Here is a 17,944-nt window from a genome sequence, read left to right on the forward strand (position 1 = left end):
TAGGGACAATTTTTACATTTACCCAGTCAATTAACCTACATACCTGCACGTCTTTGGAGTGTGGGAGGAAACTGAAGATCTCGGAGAAAACCCACGCAGGTCACGGGGAGAACGTACAAACTCCGTACAGACGGCGCCCGTAGTCAGGATCGAACCTGAGTCTCCGGCGCTGCATTCGCTGTAAAGTAGCAACTCTACCGCTGCGCCACCGTTCTGTGCTAACTTATTGCAGACGTCTATTCCCGTCTGGGTGAAGAGTTTATGCCTGACTTCCTTGCTTATGGCCTACATCCTAATTTTAACTCATATCCTTTGGTATTTGGAGGCTCCACCGTTGATGGGAATTTCCTGGATTAGTTTTCTCCTCTCTCATTTATAAGCTTGAATATTTCAGTTCGGTGTAGCTGCCGTTCGTTCCCTTCTTAATGGTGAGGACGAGCTCGCACTGCAAAGCCTCTCCACGCAGCTTAGTATCCTCAGCACCAGTCCCGTTACTTACCAACTTGTTTCTGCCTGGCTGCCGGGCGGTCACGGTGGCGCGGCGGTAGAGTTGCCGCCTCACAGCGGAAGCAGCGCCGGAGGCCCGGGTTCCATCCCGACTGCGGGTGCTGTCTGCACAGAGTTTGTACGTTCTACCCTGGGTTTTCTCCGAGATCTTCGGTTTCCTCCCACACTCCAAAGACGTGCAGGTTTGTAGGTTAATTGGCTTGGTGAATGTAAAAATTGTTCCCTAGTGGGTGGAGGGTAGAGTTAATGTGTGGGGATCGCTGGTCGGCGCGGACCGAAAGGGCCTGTTTCAATGCTGTATCTCTAAACTAAACTAAACTAAACTTCACAGGATTGGCTTGTATTTTTTTAATACATAGTATTGCACCAGAGGTGGAGGAGGTAGAGATCGTAAGATTATAAGATCATAAGTTCTGGAGTTACAGGACCAGAGTCTACTCCGCCTTTCAATCATGGCTGATCTATCTCTCCATCCTAACCCCATTCTCCTGCCTTCTCCCCGTAACCCCTGACACCCGCACTAATCAAGAGTTGCTGCCTCACAGCGCCGGAGACCCGGGTTGCATCCTGACTACGGGCGCTGTCTGTACGGAGTTTGCACGTTCTCCCCGTGACCCACTGGATGGATTTAAGAGAGAGTTAGATAGAGCTCTAGGGGCTAGTGGAATCAAGGGGTATGGGGAGAAGGCAGGCACGGGTTACTGATTGTGGATGATCAGCCATGATCACAATGTAGGTCGGTGCTGGCTCGAAGGGCCGAATGGGGAGAAGGTACAAACTCCGTACAGAAGGTACAAACTCCTAAACTAAACAGCCTCCACGTGTGCCTTTTGTGTGAGAGGAAGCACGCGATCAACGGCCCACCAATGTCTGAACACTGGCTTCTGTCTGACATGAGAAACAATCCAGTGGTTTAGTTTAGAAATACAGTGCGGAAACAGGCCCTTCACGCTCTTGGTCCCCTCCCCCCCCTCACTCTCGATGGCCCCCCTACGCTGTCAATGGCCCCCCTATGCTGTCGTCCACCCCCCCTCACTCTCGATGGCCCCCCTATGCTGTCAATGGCCCCCTGCGCTGTCAATGAAGCCCCCCACGCTGTCAATGGCCCTCCTACGCTGTCAATGCCCCCGCACTATGCTGTCAATGCCCCCCCTACGCTGTTGACCCCCCTATGCTGTCAATGCCCCCCTACGCTGTTGACCCCCCCTATGCTGTCAATGCCCCTCCTACGCCGTTGACCCCCCCCTATGCTGTCAATGACCCCCCTCTACACTGTCAATTTCCCCCCTATGCTGTCGATGGTCCCTCTTCGCTCACAATGGTCCCTCCTCACTCTCAACGCCCCATCTATGCTGTCGACAGTCTCCCACACTCTCGACAGTCCCACTTCGCTCTTGATGGTCCTTCCTCCCTCTCACTCCCTCCTTCCCTTTTGGCCCCTCCTCACTCTCAACTGTCCCTCCTCACTCAATGATCTTCCCTCACTCTCAACACCCTGCCTCGCTCAACGGCTCTCCTACCCGCTTTTGGTCCCTCCTCTCTCTTGGTCAATAGACAATAGACAATAGGTGCAGGAGGAGGCCATTCGGCCCTTCGAGCCAGCACCGCCATTCAATGTGATCATGGCTGATCATTCTCAATCAGTACCCCGTTCCTGCCTTCTCCCCATACCCCCTGACTCCGCTATCCCTAAGAGCTCTATCTAGCTCTCTCTTGAATGCATTCAGAGAATTGGCCTCCACTGCCTTCTGAGGCAGAGAATTCCACAGATTCACAACTCTCTGACTGAAAAAGTTTTTCCTCATCTCAGTTCTAAATGGCCTACCCCTTATTCTTAAACTGTGGCCCCTTGTTCTGGACTCCCCCAACATTGGGAACATGTTTCCTGCCTCTAGCGTGTCCAACCCCTTAATAATCTTATACGTGATAAGATCCCCTCTCATCCTTCTAAATGCCAGTGTATACAAGCCTAGTCACTCCAGTCTTTCAACACATGACAGTCCCGCCATTCCGGGAATTAACCTAGTAAACCTACGCTGCAAGCCCTCAATAGCAAGAATATCCTTCCTCAAATTTGGAGACCAAAACTGCACACAGTACTCCAGGTGCGGTCTCACTAGGGCCCGGTACAACTGCAGAAGGACCTCTTTGCTTCTCTACCTCTTTGGTCCCTCCTCTTTCTCAGGCCCCCCTTCGCTTTGAGTGACACAGGCCCCATCTGCGCGTGGGAAGTTCGGGGCCGAGTTTGGAGTTCGGAGTTGGTTGGGAGTCGGCGGTGGGTGGGCCGGGCCTACGGGGCAGGTCGAGGGAACTCTGTCCCTGAACACGAGGGCAAATCATTATCCTCTGCGCGCACAATCTCCTGGATTCTATGGACCATTATGGAGTCGCCCAAACTATTAATCTTCCTTATCTATTCCTGTTTTATTTAATAGCATTGATTTGGTTCACTTTCAGTGCATTATGTGAATCAATGAAATAGATTCCCAGGCAACATGTAATGAATTCTTATCATTAAGTGCCCAGCTTCATTGCCTACCTGAGTTTAAATGTAATGGATTATTCAGACATTTGTTCAAACGAGGGGAGGCATTGTGTCTCGTCCCAGGTGTATAACGGGTGAAACTTTACATTTAGTATAGTTTAGTTTAGAGACACAGCGTGGAAACAGGCCCTTCAGCCCACAGAGTCCACGCCGACCAGTGATCCCCGCAAACTAACACTATCCTACACACACTAGGGATAATTCCGAAGAAGGGTCTCGACTAGGGTTGCCAACTGTTCCGTATTAGCCGGGACATCCCGTATATTGGGCTAAATTGGTTTGTCCCGTATGGGACTGCCCTTGTCCCGTATTAGGCCCGAGGGGCGCTGTAGGCCCGGACACTGTAGGCCCGGGCACTGTAGGCCCGGGCACTGTAGGCCCGGACACTGTAGGCCCGGGGGCCGCTGTAGGCCCAGACACTGTAGGCATGGGGGCCACTGTAGACCCGGACAGTGTTGGCCCAAAGGCGTGGGTGCTGCCTAACGGAGGTTGCGTAGCAACCCGCCTCCCGGCCCGGGCAGCCGACATTTGTGGAGCGGGAGCACGTGGCCGCTGGCTGGGTGAGGTCACGTGGGGCGCGGGGCGGTGACGTCACCTTGTCCCTTATTTGGGAATATTGGCTTGGTGGTAAATGTAAAATTATCCCTAGTGTGTGTCGGGGATCGCTGGTCGGCTCGGACTCGGTGGGCCGAAGGGCCTGTTTCTGCGCTGTATCTCTAAACACTAAAAAACTAAAATGTGCAGAAAATGATCCGTGAGGAATGGACGGCTTGTATTATTAGGACAAAACTGGATAGCTTTAGTTTGGAAATGATTATATGGAATCATGTAACGTCACCTATCCATCCGTTCTCCAGTGATGTGTAGGGAGGAACTGCAGATGCAGCTTTACACCGAAGATAAGACACAAAATGCTGGTGTAACTCAGCAGGAAACTCTCCCTCTCCCCTGACTCTCAGTCTGGGAAGAAGGGTCTCATCACCCACTCCTTCCCTCCAGAGATGCTGCCTGACCCGCTGAGTTACTCCAGCACTTTGTGTCGATCTCCAGAGATGCTGCCTGACCCGCTGAGTTACTCCAGCACTTTGTGTCGATCTCCAGAGATGCTGCCTGACCCGCTGAGTTACTCCAGCACGTTGTGTCTTTTTTTGTGAACCAACATTTGCGGTTCCATGTTTCTCTCCCTATCTCTCTCTATCCCCTACTCTATCTGAGATGTATCAAAGTACTAATGTACAGACAATAGACAATAGACAATAGGTGCAGGAGTAGGCCATTCGGCCCTTCGAGCCAGCACCACCATTCAATGTGATCATGGCTGATCATTCTCAATCAGTACCCCGTTCCTGCCTTCTCCCCACACCCCCTGACTCCACTATCCTTAAGAGCTCTATCTAGCTCTCTCTTGAATGCATTCAGAGAATTGGCCTCCACTGCCTTCTGAGGCAGAGAATTCCACAGATCCACAACTCTCTGACTGAAAAAGTTTTTCCTCATCTCAGTTCTGAATGGCCGACCCCTTATTCTTAAACTGTGGCCCCTGGTTCTGGACTCCCCCGACATTGGGAACATGTTCCCTGCCTCTAACGTGTCCAACCCCTTAATAACCTTATACGTTTCGACACGTGTTCCTGCCAAACGCAGGCAGGTGGGACCAGTGTAGATGGGACTTGTTGGTCTGTGTGGGGCAAGGTGGGCCATAGCTCCCCCCTCCCTCTCATCTCCCCACACACGGACTAATTTTCTAGAAAGCTGCGGTTACGGTTTAGTTTATTGTCACGTGTACCGAGGTACAGAGAAAAGCCTTTGTTGCCTGCTATCCGGTCAGCGGAAAGACAATGCACGATTACAATCGAGCCATTCACAGTGTACCCTGACAGGATAAGGGAATAAGGTTTAGCGCAAGGTAAAGCCAGCAAGGTCCAATCAAGGATAGTCCGAGGGTCACCAATGATAGTGACCAATGGTAGATGGTCACCAATGGTAGATAGTAGTTCAGCACTGCTCTCTGGTTGTGGTAGGATGGTTCAGTTGCCTGATAACAGCTGGGTGCAGGAAGGAACTGCAGATGTTGGTCTAAAGCACGGTGGCGCAGCGGTAGAGTCTCTGCCTTACAGCGCTTGCAGCGCCGGAGACCCGGGTTCGATCCCGACTACGGGTGCTGTCTGTACGGAGTCTGTACGTTCCCCCCGTGACCTGTGTGGGTTTTCTCCGAGATCTTTGGTTTCACCCCACACTCCAAAGACGCGCAGCTCTGTAGGTTAATTGGCTTGGTGTGTGTGTGTACGTTGTTCCCCGTTGCGTGTAGGATAGTGTTAGCGCGCGGGGATCGCTGGTCGGTGCGGACTCGGTGGGCCGAAGGGCCTGTTTCCGCGCTGTACCTCGAAACTCAACCAGGAAACTAAACTAAACTAAACCGAAGGTAGACTGGAGTAACTCAGCGGGTCAGGCAGCATCTCTGGAGAGGAGGAATGGGTGGCGTCTTGGGTCGAGTGCCCTTCTTCAGAAACTGCCCCTGAATCTGGAGGCGTGCGTGTCAAAGTGCTCTGGGACGTTCTAAAATGGACGCGGCTAAGAAAAATGGCAGATTCTATTTTTAAGCGGAGAAAAAAGCACAGCGAGGCTCGATCCAATCGATAGACCCACTTCCAACTTTATTATCTCAAACAAAGAACTGGTTTGTCACGGAACGGACACTAATCGTGAAATAAAAGAAATGTCCTGCCTATGGAAATGGTCCTCGGCAAATTGATTTTGTTCGCTCGGCCCAGCGGAGTGCTGAAGTAGACAATTTATTCCTCTGAATTAGCTGGTGGACTGTCACGGTCTTCATATTTATAAAATCAATGCAGACCTAAGTGCCTCTCTCTACTTATCCTTCCGCCCTGCGATTAAACCAATGGTGGATTCCTCTCGGCTGGCAATTAATCCAATTCCGCTAGATCTTCTCCGCTCCTGTGTCTGCCTTCCAGGGAGTCTTCCTCCGCGAAGCTTTCCAGCGTTCCAGACTGCCGGCGTTATTTCCCAGGAAGTGTTTATTTGGGTTTTTTTTTTCCTTCCCCATCTCCCGTTCCCAATGCTAAAGAATCTAGAGTTGGCCAAGCTGGCCAAGATGGCCGATCCGTGAGTCACTGCGCCAGGCGGGAAGAGGTCTCTGGCCCGAGCCAGATGCTTGCCCCTTTTTAGGGGGGTTAGGTCCGTGCCCGGGTGGTGTGAGAGAGGGGGGGGTGGGGGGCCCATAGTTGTACAGTAGTGATTGAGTACATTTGTAATATAAGAAAATCTGGAATTGTCCGGGATTAATCTCCCCGGAGCGGAAGGCCATGGAGGCATGCAGAGAATTGTCCATTTCTTGTTCATTTTCTTCCAAACGCTTCGATTTGTTTCCGGAAGCCGTTCAGCTGGGACAATAGACAAAAGACAATAGACAATAGACAATAGGTGCAGGAGTAGGCCATTCGGCCCTTCGAGCCATTCAATGTGATCATGGCTGATCATTCACAATCAGTACCCCGTTCCTGCCTTCTCCCCATACCCTCTGACTCCGCTATCCTTCAGAGCTCTATCCAACTCTCTCTTGAATGCATTCAGAGAATTGGCCTCCACTGCCTTCTGAGGCAGAGAATTCCACAGATTCACAACTCTCTGACTGAAAAGGTTTTTCCTCATCTCCGTTCTAAATGGCCTACCCCTTATTCTTAAACTGTGGCCCCTGGTTCTGGACTCCCCCAACATTGGGAACATGTTTCCTGCCTCTAACGTGTCCAACCCCTTAATAATCTTATACGTTTCGATAAGATCTCCTCTCATCCTTCTAAATTCCAGTGTATCCAAGCCTAGTCGCTCCAGTCTTTCAACATATGACAGTCCCGCCATTCCGGGAATTAACCTAGTGAACCTACGCTGCACGCCCTCAATAGCAAGAATATCCTTCCTCAAATTTGGAGACCAAAACTGCACACAGTACTCCAGGTGCGGTCTCACTAGGACCCTGTACAACTGCAGAAGGACCTCTTTGCTCCTATACTCAAGAGCTGCTGCCTCACAGCGCCAGAGAACTCTGGCTTGCATCACGACCTCTGTGTGTGTGTGGAGTTTGCACGTTCTCTCCCGCGACCGTGTGGGTTTCCTCCGGGTTCTCCGGTCGTCCCACCCCCCCCTCCCTGCCATCCCCCCCGGACATCGCCAAAGGCCTGCGAGTTGGTTAGCACGGGCTGTTGGGGCCGAAGGGCCTGTTTCCATGTTGTAAGACTCTATCAGGAACACAACGCTGGCACCTCGCGCTCTTACACAGGGGTAACCTGCTTGAAAAGCAGCTCGCAATTCCAAACTACGTCAATTGAGCACGTATGCAGGTGAGCACGTTATTCCCAAATTACCAGCGTAATACCAAGATAAAATCGAGCTTTGCTGTTTGGGCCATCAATTCAAGGAGTGAAGCTGTGTGGAAACAGGCCCCTCGGCCCAACCTGCCCTCACCGACCAACATGTCCCATCTACACTAGTCCCATCTGCCTGCATTTGGCCCATATCCCTCTCCACCTGAATATTTTAAATCTACGACAACGTTTTAACCCAGACCTCTTACCACAACCACGTTTGATTTTTCCGGGACATGTCTGCGTTTTAATATTTTAAAATCTAACTTCAGATAGTCCCTGGTTCCCCTCTCTATCTCCTCCCCCTTCCCAGTTCTCCCACTGGTCTTCCTGTCTCCGACTACACTCCATCTTTGTCCCGCCCCCTCCCCTGACATCAGTCTGAAGAAGGATAAGAAAATAACTGCAGATGCTGGTACAAATCGAAGGTATTTATTCAAAAAGTGCTGGAGTAACTCAGCAGGTCAGGCAACATCTCAGGAGAGAAGGAATGGGTGACGTTTCGGGTCGAAACGTCACCCATTCCTTCTCTCCCGAGATGCTGCCTGACCCGCTGAGTTACTCCGGCGTTTTGTGACTACTATCCATGAGCCTGTCCAATTGTTTCTTAAACGTTTGCGATGGTCCCTGCCTCAACGACCTCCTCCGGCAGCTCGTTCCACACGCCCTCCACCCTTTGCGTATTTAAGGAACAAGAACGTTTTGTCAAAAAGGTACAACTCGATGCCGGTTTAGTGCCAAACAAAACATGATTCAAAAGCAGATCAGCCCGAAGGAGGGTCTCGAGCCGAAAAACGTCACCCATCCCTTCTCTCCGGAGATGCTGCCTGACCCATTGAGTTGCTCCGGCGTTTTGTGTCTATCTTCGGTTTTAACAAGCATATGCAGTCTCTTCCTACACTGTAGGGCAGCCTGAATGTGTGAGGATCGCTGGTCGGTGCGGACTCGGTGGGCCAAATGGACTGTTTCCCTGCTGTATCTCATAGAGTCATAGAGTGATACTGTGTGGAAACAGGCCCTTCGACCCAACTCGCCCACACCGGCCAACAATGTCCCAGCTACCCTAGTCCCACTTGCCTGCGCTTGGTCCATAACCCTCCAAACCTGTCCTATCCGTGTACCTGTCCAACTGTTTCTTAAACGTTGGGATAGTCCCAGCCTCAACTACCTCCTCTGGCAGCTTGTTCCATACACCCACCACCCTCTGTGTGAAAAAGTACCTATTAAATCTTTTCCCCTTCACCTTGAACCTATGTCCTCTGGTCCTCGATTCCCCTACTCTGGGTAAAAGTCTCTGTGCATCTACCCGATCTATTCCTCTCATGATCTTGTACACCTCTATAAGATCTCCCCCTCATCCTCCTGCGCTCCATGGAATAGAGACCCAGCCTGCTCAACCTCTCCCTGTAGCTCACACCCTCCAGTCCTGACAACATCCTCGTAAGCCTTTTCTGAACCCTTTCAAGCTTGACAACATCTTTCCCATAACACAGTGCACATGTATCTCTATAAAATAAAACAGCAAAAAAAAACTAACAACTAAACCCTTCTACCCTATTTGAGATTTAGATTTAGAGATTTAGAGATACAGCTCGGAAACAGGCCCTTCGGCCCACCGAGTCCGCGCCGCCCAGCGATCCCCGCACATTAACACTATCCTACACGCACTAGGGACAATTTATACATTTACCCAGTCAATTAACCTACAAACCTGCACGTCTTTGGAGTGTGGGAGGAAACCGAAGATCTCGGAGGAAACCCGCGCAGGTCACGGGGAGAACGAACAAACTCCGTACAGACGGCGCCCGTAGTCGGGATCGAACCCGTGTTTCCGGCGCTGCATTCGCTGTAAGGCAGCAACTCTACCGCTGCGCCACTGTGCCGCCCTATTTGTGAAGCAGAAGCAAGCTAATGGGATGCTCCCTGTGTGTGTGTGTGTGTGTTGCAGGAACAAGGCAAAGTCAGTGTGGTCTTCAACGTGGGCACTAACGACATTGTGATCACAGAGTCCAGCAACGTGGTGAACGACGGCAAGTACCATTTGGTGCGTTTCACCAGGAACGGCGGCAACGCCACGCTACAGGTGGACAACTGGGCCGTCAAGGAGTTCTACCCTTCAGGTGAGCCCCCCTCCACCCCCCTCCCCCCCACGCTGCCCCTCCGTGACCCGTGACCCACTGCGATGGTGGCGGCACGTTGGCGCAGCGGCAGAGTCCCCGCCGCACACCGCTCGCCCCGCCGCCGCACACCCGCGTTTCCATCCCGACTCTGTACAGAGTTTGTACTTTCTCCCCGTGCGTGACCAGCGTGGGTTTTCTCCGGGATCTTCCGTTTCCTCCCACACTCCAAAGACGTGCAGGTTAGTTGGCTTGGTGTAAATGTTAAAATACCCTCTTGTGTGTAGGATAGTGCTAGCGTGCGGGGATCGCTGGTCGGCGCGGACACGGTGGGCCGAAGGGCCTGTTTCCGCGCTGTATCTCTAAACTAAAAACTAAACTAAATCGAGCCATCCACAGTGTACAGATACATGATAAAGGGAATAACGTGAATAATGTTTAGTGCAAGATGAAGTCCAGGAAACAACGCTTAAAGATAGGCCTTTGGAGGGTCCCCAATGAGGTTGATGGTAGTTCAGGACTGCTCTCTAGTTGTTGGTTGGATGGTTCAGTTGCCTGATAACGGAGGTGAAGTGAATGGAGGCACTCTCTTACAGAGAGTATTAACACACTGATGTGACGGATATAGACAATAGACAATAGGTGCAGGAGGAGGCCATTCGGCCCTTCGAGCCAGCACCGCCAGTCAATGTGATCATGGCTGATCATTCCCATTAGAAACTCGGAACTGTAGATGTTGGTTTACCAAGTAAAAACACAAAATGCCGGATTACAGTGGCCCGGAGTTAGAGTTGCTGCCTCACAGCGCCAGAGACCGGTGTTCGATCCTGACTACGGGTTCTCCCCGTGACATGCGTGGGTTTTCTCCGGGTGCTCCGGTTTCCTCCCACACTCCAAAGACGTACGTACAGGTCTGTAGGTTAATTGGCTTTGGTCAAATTGTAAAGTGTCCCCAGTGTGTGTGTGGACAGTGTTAATGTATGCGGGGATCGCTGGGCGGCGCGGACTCGGTGGGATGAAGGGCCTGTTTCCGTGCTGCATCTCTAAAACTAAACTGAAGAAAACGTGGGAGCAGAATTAGGCCATTCAGCCCATCGAATCTGCCCTATTCTATTTTTCCCTCCCAACCCCATTCCCTTCCCTTCTCACCGTAACCTTTGACACCCTTACCGGAGTTTGTACATTCTCCCCGTGCCCTGCGTGGGTTTTCTCCGAGATCTTCGGTTTCCCCCCGCACTCCAAAGACGTGAAAGTTTGCAGGTTAATTGTCTTAGTATAATTGTAAATTGTCCCTAGCGTGTGTAGGATAGTGCTTAGTACGCGGGGATCGCTGGTCGGCGCGGACTCGGTGGGCTGATGGGCCCGTTTGCGTCCGCTGTATCTGTAACCTAAGCTAAATACGCTTTACATGGACATTTTAGGACAGGTTTGGAGGAATATGTACCAAACATATAGGAGCAAAGAGGTCCTTCTGCAGTTGTACAGGGCCCTAGTGAGACCGCACCTGGAGTACTGTGTGCAGTTTTGGTCTCCAAATTTGTGGAAGGATATTCTTGCTATTGAGGGCGTGCAGCGTAGGTTCACTAGGTTAATCCCTGGAATTGCGGGACTGTCGTATGTTAAAAGACCGGAGCGACTAGGCTTGTATACATTGGAATTTAGAAGGATGAGAGGGGATCTTATCGAAACATATAAGATTATTAAGGGGTTGGACACGTTAGAGGCAGGAAACATGTTCTCAATGTTGGGGGAGTCCAGAACCAGGGGCCACAGTTTAAGAATAAGGGGTAGGCCATTTAGAATGGAGATGAGGAAAAACTTTTTCAGTCAGAGAGTTGTGAATCTGTGGAATTCACTGCCTCAGAAGGCAGTGGAGGCCAAGTCTCTGAATGCATTCAAGAGAGAGCTGGATAGAGCTCTTAAGGATAGCGGAGTCAAGGGGTACGGGGAGAAGGCAGGAACGGGGTACTGGTTGAGAATGATCGGCCATGATCACATTGAATGGTGGTGCTGGCTCGAAGGGCCGAATGGCCTCCTCCTGCACCTATTGTCTATTGTCTATTGTCTAAACGCGGGCAGGTGGGACGAGTGTGGGCGGGCCATGTTGGCCGGTGAGGGCAAGTTGTTTCCACGCTGTGTGACTCTCTGCCTCGAAACTAAGCAGCAGGTACAAAACAGCGGCTTTTTAGACGTCAGAATTTCGGAAGAGAAGTCGCAAGGGGCCAGTAGCCTGGGCCTCACGCTGAGCCTTCCTCCAGAAGGTGGGAGGTGTGGCGATATAAATAACGCATCGTTTGCTGCTGAGCTGGCTCGTGCGAGCTCTGTGAGGACCAGTCCTTTGTTGAAAAACATCTGGCGACATCTTATCACCGGTTGAGCTGGGAACAGAGACAAAGCACTTCTATATCTGTGGCACCTTCCCACATCCTTTTCAGAACTCAGCTCGAGCTCTTGCAGATCCGGGCTGAACCCAGGGGGAGGGGGGGGGATTCCACGGGTGGAGGGTGGGGGGGGGGAGAGGGTGGAAGGCATCCTCAGTAAGGATTTAGTTTAGAGATACAGCGCGGAAACAGGCCCTCTCGGCCCGCCGTGTCCGCGCCGACCAGCGATGATCCCCGCACACTCACACTACCCTACGCACCCACTAGGCGGCAGTTTTTACACTTATACCAAGCCGATTAACCTGCACGCCTTTGGAGTGTGGGGGAGGAAACCGAAGATCCCGGAGAAAACCCACGTGGGTCACGGGGAGAACGTACAAACTCCGTACAGACGGCGCACGCAGTCGGGATGGAACCTGAGTCTCCGGTGCCGCATTCGCTGTGAGGTTGCAACTCTACCGCCGCGCCACCGTGCCGATTGTGAAAGTACTTTTATAGGTTGGGTCAGTCCTGCATTGAAGCACAAATGGGCAATGGTCAATGTCAATCATTAATGGTCAATGGTCAATGGGCAATGGGCAATGGTCAATGGGCAATGGTCAATGGGCAATGGTCAATGGGCAATGGTCAATGGTCAATGGGCAATGGTCAATGGGCAATGGGCAATGGTCAATGGGAAATGGTCAATGGGAAATGTCAATGGTCAATGGCAATGATCAATGGGCAATGGTCAATGGGAAATGGTCAATGGTCAATGGGAAATGGTCAATGGGAAATGTCATAGAACCATAGAAACATAGAAAATAGGTGCACCCTTTCAAGCTTGACAATACCTTCCCTATAACACGGTGCCCAGAACTGAACACAATACTCTAAACCTCAACAGAGCTGTTCATTGGAGAGAGGAGAACTTCTCTTTTCCCCCTTCACCTTGAACCTGTGTCCTCTGGTCCTCGATTCCACCTGCTCTGCAGAGTCAAGAGACTCTGTGCATCTTCCCGATCGATTCCTCTGGTGATTTTATACACCTCTACACAGTATATCTTTCTGACACAGTCTGACCAAGGTGTTTTATCAAGGTGGGGGGAGGGGGGGGGGGAGTTAAAACAGCGAATGCTATCAAAGAGAATGCGATGGATTTCATCTTTCCAATTAACATTGTCAGTGATCCTGAACCCAGCTCTGTTGAGGTTGAACAGAGGTGAAGTGTACGTGCGGAATCGTGGAGATTGATTGATTCGAATAGAGTAATTTGGTCGGCTTTAGTTCAGTTTAGTTTATTGTCACGTGCACCGAGGTACAGTGAAAAGCCTTTTGTTACATGCTAACCAGTCAGCGGAAAGGCGAAACATTAGGGCGGTCACGGTGGCGCAGCGGTAGAGTTGCCGCCTTACAGCGAATGCAGCGCCGGAGACCCGGGTTCCATCCCGACCACGGGCGCCGTCTGCACGGAGTTTGTACGTTCTCCCCGTGACCTGCGTGGGTTTTCCCCGAGATCTTCGGTTTCCTCCCGCACTCCAAAGACGTGCAGGTTTGTAGGTTAATTGGCTTGGTAAATGTAAAAATTGTCATTGGTGGGTGTAGTAAAGTGTTAATGTGCGGGGATCGCTGGTCGGCGCGGACCCGGTGGGCCGAAAGAGCCTGTTTCCGCGCTGTATCTCCAAACTAAACTAAACTAATCCATCAGAGGACGTAGGACTAAGGTGTGCGGCGGTGGGGAGGGGGGGGGGAAGATTCAATAGGAACTCGAGGGGTAACTTTTTTATACAAAGGGTGGTGCATATATATGGAACAAGCTGCCGGAGGTGGTAGTTGAGGCAGGTACCTTACTTTAGTTTAGTTTAGTTTGGAGTTATAGCACAGGAAACTGGCCCTTCGGCCCACCGGGTCCGCACCGACCAATGATCCCCACACACTTTACACTATCCGACTCACACACACGGGACTGTTTACAATTTTACTAAACCAATTAACCTACAAACTTGTACGTCTTTGGAATGTGGGAGGAAACAATAGACAATAGACAATAGGGGCAGGAGGAGGCCATTCGGCCCTTCGAGCCAGCACCGCCATTCAATGTGATCATGGCTGATCATTCTCAATCAGTACCCCGTTCCTGGAGAATCTGGAGAATCTGGAGAAATCACAGGCAGGTCATGAGCAGAACGCACAAACTCCGTACAGACAGCACCCGTGGTCAGGATCGAACCTGAGTCTCTGGCGCCGTGAGGCAGCGACTCTGCCGCTGCACCACCGTGCCACTATCGCAACGTTTAAGAAACATTTAGACGGGTACATAGGATAGGACATGTTTGGAGGGATAAGGGCCAAACGTGGGGAGGTGGGACTAGTGTAGATGGGACATGTTGGTCGGTGTTGGTCATAAACATTGCGATAGTCCTAGCCTCAACTACCTCCTCCGGCAGCTCGTTCCATACACCCACTACCCTGTGCGTGGAAAAGCTACCCCTCGGTTTCCTATTAAATCGCCCCTCCCAACTTAAACCTATGTCCGAACATAGACACAGAATGCTGGAGTAACTCAGCGGGTCAGGCAGCGTCTCTGGAGAGAAGGAATGGGTGACGTTTCGGGTCGAGACCCTTCTTCAGAAGAGAGGGAGATACATAGATAAGGAAGTGAAAGGTGTAAAAACAGGACAAAGGGGATGGAGATTAAGAAAAATGTAGAATCGCTGTTAGCTGGGAGAAGGTGACAACAGAGCAAACAGAGATGAACTGTAACCAGAGATAGCAAGACTGGTGGGAGAACTGGGAAGGGGGAGGGGATGGAGAGAGAGAGAGGGAAAGCAAGGGTCACTTGAAGTTAGAGAAGTCAATGTTCATACTCTGGTTCTCGATTCCCCCATTCGGGGCAAGAGACTCTGTGCGTCCACCCAATCAATTCCTCTCGTGATTTTGTACATTAAGAATGACAATGGTATTTTCAGACAACAGAGCCCAATCCATAAATTTCACATTGTCCGTTGATGGTCAGTTAATCGGCTTTGAAAACGCCGGGTTTACCAGGTTTTCGAAACGAGGCAAAACAAGTTCAGTCTGAAGAAGGGTCTCGACCCGAAACGCCTCCCGTTCCTTCTACTCCTGAGATGCTGCCCGTCCCGCTGAGTTACTCCAGCATTTTGGGCCTGCCTTCGATTTGAACCAGCATCTGCACTTTACCTACGCAAGGTAAATAGCGCATCAGTTTCCCAACAAGGGACCGGCCAGTGAAATGGTTTTTGCGTCTGTAGGCCTTGCGGTGGAGGTGAAGAGACATCTTCGAGCATTCTCTGCATCACATGCATGACCTGATCCATCTGTTCAGCCTGCAGTACTCCATAATTACAGCAGTCAGATGCTGGATCACCCCAAGCAGAATCGATGCTGATCGAATTACTTACAAGCAGAAACACTGCACTGTCGCCAGGGGTTTACCTATAAATAACATGGGCCTGTAAACAGCAATACTTCCGGCCTACTCACTGACTGCCACTGGCCTCACCATTAAATGTAGACAATAGACAATAGGTGCAGGAGTAGACCACTCGGCCCTTCGAGCTAGCACCACCATTCAATGTGATCATGGCTGATCACCCACAATCATTCCTGCCTTCTCCCCATACCCCCTGACTCCGCTATCTTTAAGAGCTCTATCCCACTCTCTCTTGAAAGCATCCAGAGAATTGGCCTCCACTGCCTTCTGAGGCAGAGAATTCCGCAGATTCACAATTCTCTGAGTGAAAAAGTTTTTCCTCGTCTCCGTTATAAATGGCCGACCCCTTATTCTTAAACTGTGGCCCCTGGTTCTGGACTGTAGAGAAGTAAATTCGGAGTATTGTGAGCAATCTTAGATAGAGTCATAGGTAGAGTCATAGAGTGATACAGTGTGGAAACAGGTCCTTCGGCCCAACTCGCCCACACCGGCCAACAATGTCCCAGCTACCCTAGTCCCACTTGCCTGCGCTTGGTCCATAACCCTCCAAACCTGTCCCATTCATGTATCTGTCTAACTGTTTCTTAAATAATGGGATAGTCCCAGCCTCAACTACCTCCTCTGGCAGCTCGTTCCATACACCCACCACCCTCTGTGTGAAAACTTTACCCCTCGGATTCCTATTAAATCTTTTCCCCTTCACCTTGAACCTATGTCCTCTGGTCCTCGATTCCCCTACTTTGGGTAAAAGACTGTGCATCTACCCGATCTATTCCTCTCATGATTTTGTACACCTCTATAAGATCCCCCCTCATCCTCCTGCGCTCCATGGAATAGAGACCCAGCCTACTCAACCTCTCCCTGTGGCTCACACCCTCCAGTCCTGGCAACATCCTCGTAACTCTTTTCTGAACCCTTTCAAGCTTGACAATATCTTTCCTGATGTTCCAAATGCGGTCTCACCAACGTCTTATACAATCTTGAACCCCCATATCTGAAGAAGGATGTGCTGGCTCTGGAGAGGGTCCAGAGGAGGTTTACAAGAATGATCCCAAGAATGAGTGTTTAGTTTTACTAGTTTAGAGATACAATGCTGAAACAGGCCCTTCGGCCCACCGAGTCCGCGCCAACCAGCGATCCCCGCATACTAACACTATCCTACACACGCTATGGACAAGTTACAATCACACCAAGCCAATTAACCTACAAACCCGCGCGTCTTTGGAGTGTGGGAGGAAGGCTGAGATCTCGGAGAAAACCCACGCAGGTCACGGGGAGAGCGTACAAACTCCGTACAGACAGCGCCCGTAGGCGGGATCGAACCCGGGTCTCCAGCGCTGCAAGCGCTGTAAGGCAGCAACTCTACCGCTGCGCCACCGTGCCGCCCTTTCATTCTCGGTGTGGAGTGCAGAGTCTGGCTGCAGCAAGACGTTAAACCAGCAACACAGAAATGTAACCCCTTCCTCCCACATAGCCCCCCCCCCCCCCCCCCCTCTCTCTCCACCATTAGACGTTCCAGATACAGAGTGGGTTAACATACGATGAGCGTTTGTCGGCACTGGGCCTGTACTCGCTGGAGTTTAGAAGGATGAGGGGGGAACCTCATTGGAACTTACAGAACTGTGAAAGGTCTGGATGTGGAGAGGGTGTTTCCACTAGTGGGAGAGTCGAGGACCCAGAGGTCACAGCCTCAGAGTAAACGGACATTACTTTAGGAAGGAGGTGAGGAGGAATTTCTTTCGTCAGAGGGTGGTGAATCTGTGGAATTCATTGCCACAGACGGCTGTGGAGGCCAAGTCAGTGGGTATTTTTCAGACAGAGATAGATAGATTCTTGATTAGTACGGGTGTCAGATCATCGCCGGCACAGATGACTCAAGAAAAATGGTCCTTTGTACCTTTCCATACCTCTGGTTTCCCTCTCCCCTGACTCTTAGTCTGACGAAGGGTCTTGACCCGAAACATCACCCGGATTCCTTCTCTCCAGAGATGCTGCCTGACCCACTGAGTTACTCCGGCATTGTGTGTCTGTCTTCGGTGTAAACCAGTTCCTTCTTGCTCACTTGCATCCCTCGTTAGATAGAGCTCTAGGGGCTAGCGGAATCAAGGGGTACGGGGAGAAGGCAGGCACGGGTTACTGATTGTGGATGATCAGCCATGATCACAATGAATGGATGTGCTGGCTCGAAGGGCCAAATGGCCTCCTCCTGCATCTATTTTCTATGTTTCCATGTTTCCACGTTTCCATGTTTCTATGTTTCTGTGTTTGCTTGCCTGATAGGCAAGGCACTCAGGGATATTTTGCACTGCTGGCTGAAGGGGTAGAATCTCTGTTCAAAGGTCTCTGGGAATTATACTTAAATAAAACAAGCTAGTTTTGTTTACACCGCGCTGTTGAGCAGCAGTATGGTCACAGCTAACTCCCCTTTGTGCTTGTACTAAGCGCTTGTCTCCCCGCGTCTCAAGAACGTTGAGCGATGGCACGGCGTGGGGTTGAGTTGTCAGTGGATGGAGATCGTTGCACATTGGAAATCAATCCGTTTTTAGAGTCCCAGAGTGCCACAGAAGGCTGTGGAGGCCAAG

General features: G+C 51.1%; 1 protein-coding gene across 1 annotated transcript in view; it reads left to right on the forward strand.

Annotated features, from left to right (window-relative positions):
* nrxn3a (neurexin 3a) overlaps positions 1-17,944 on the forward strand; it is a 1,276,003-nt gene that overhangs the window by 1,200,667 nt on the left and 57,392 nt on the right. Inside the window, exon 18 of the mRNA XM_078406911.1 lies at positions 9,380-9,551. Within this exon, the coding sequence (XP_078263037.1) occupies positions 9,380-9,551 (172 nt within the window). The remainder of the gene's footprint in view (positions 1-9,379; positions 9,552-17,944) is intronic.

The sequence above is a fragment of the Rhinoraja longicauda genome, chromosome 10 (assembly GCF_053455715.1).
Source record: "Rhinoraja longicauda isolate Sanriku21f chromosome 10, sRhiLon1.1, whole genome shotgun sequence".
Lineage (NCBI taxonomy): Eukaryota > Metazoa > Chordata > Chondrichthyes > Rajiformes > Arhynchobatidae > Rhinoraja > Rhinoraja longicauda.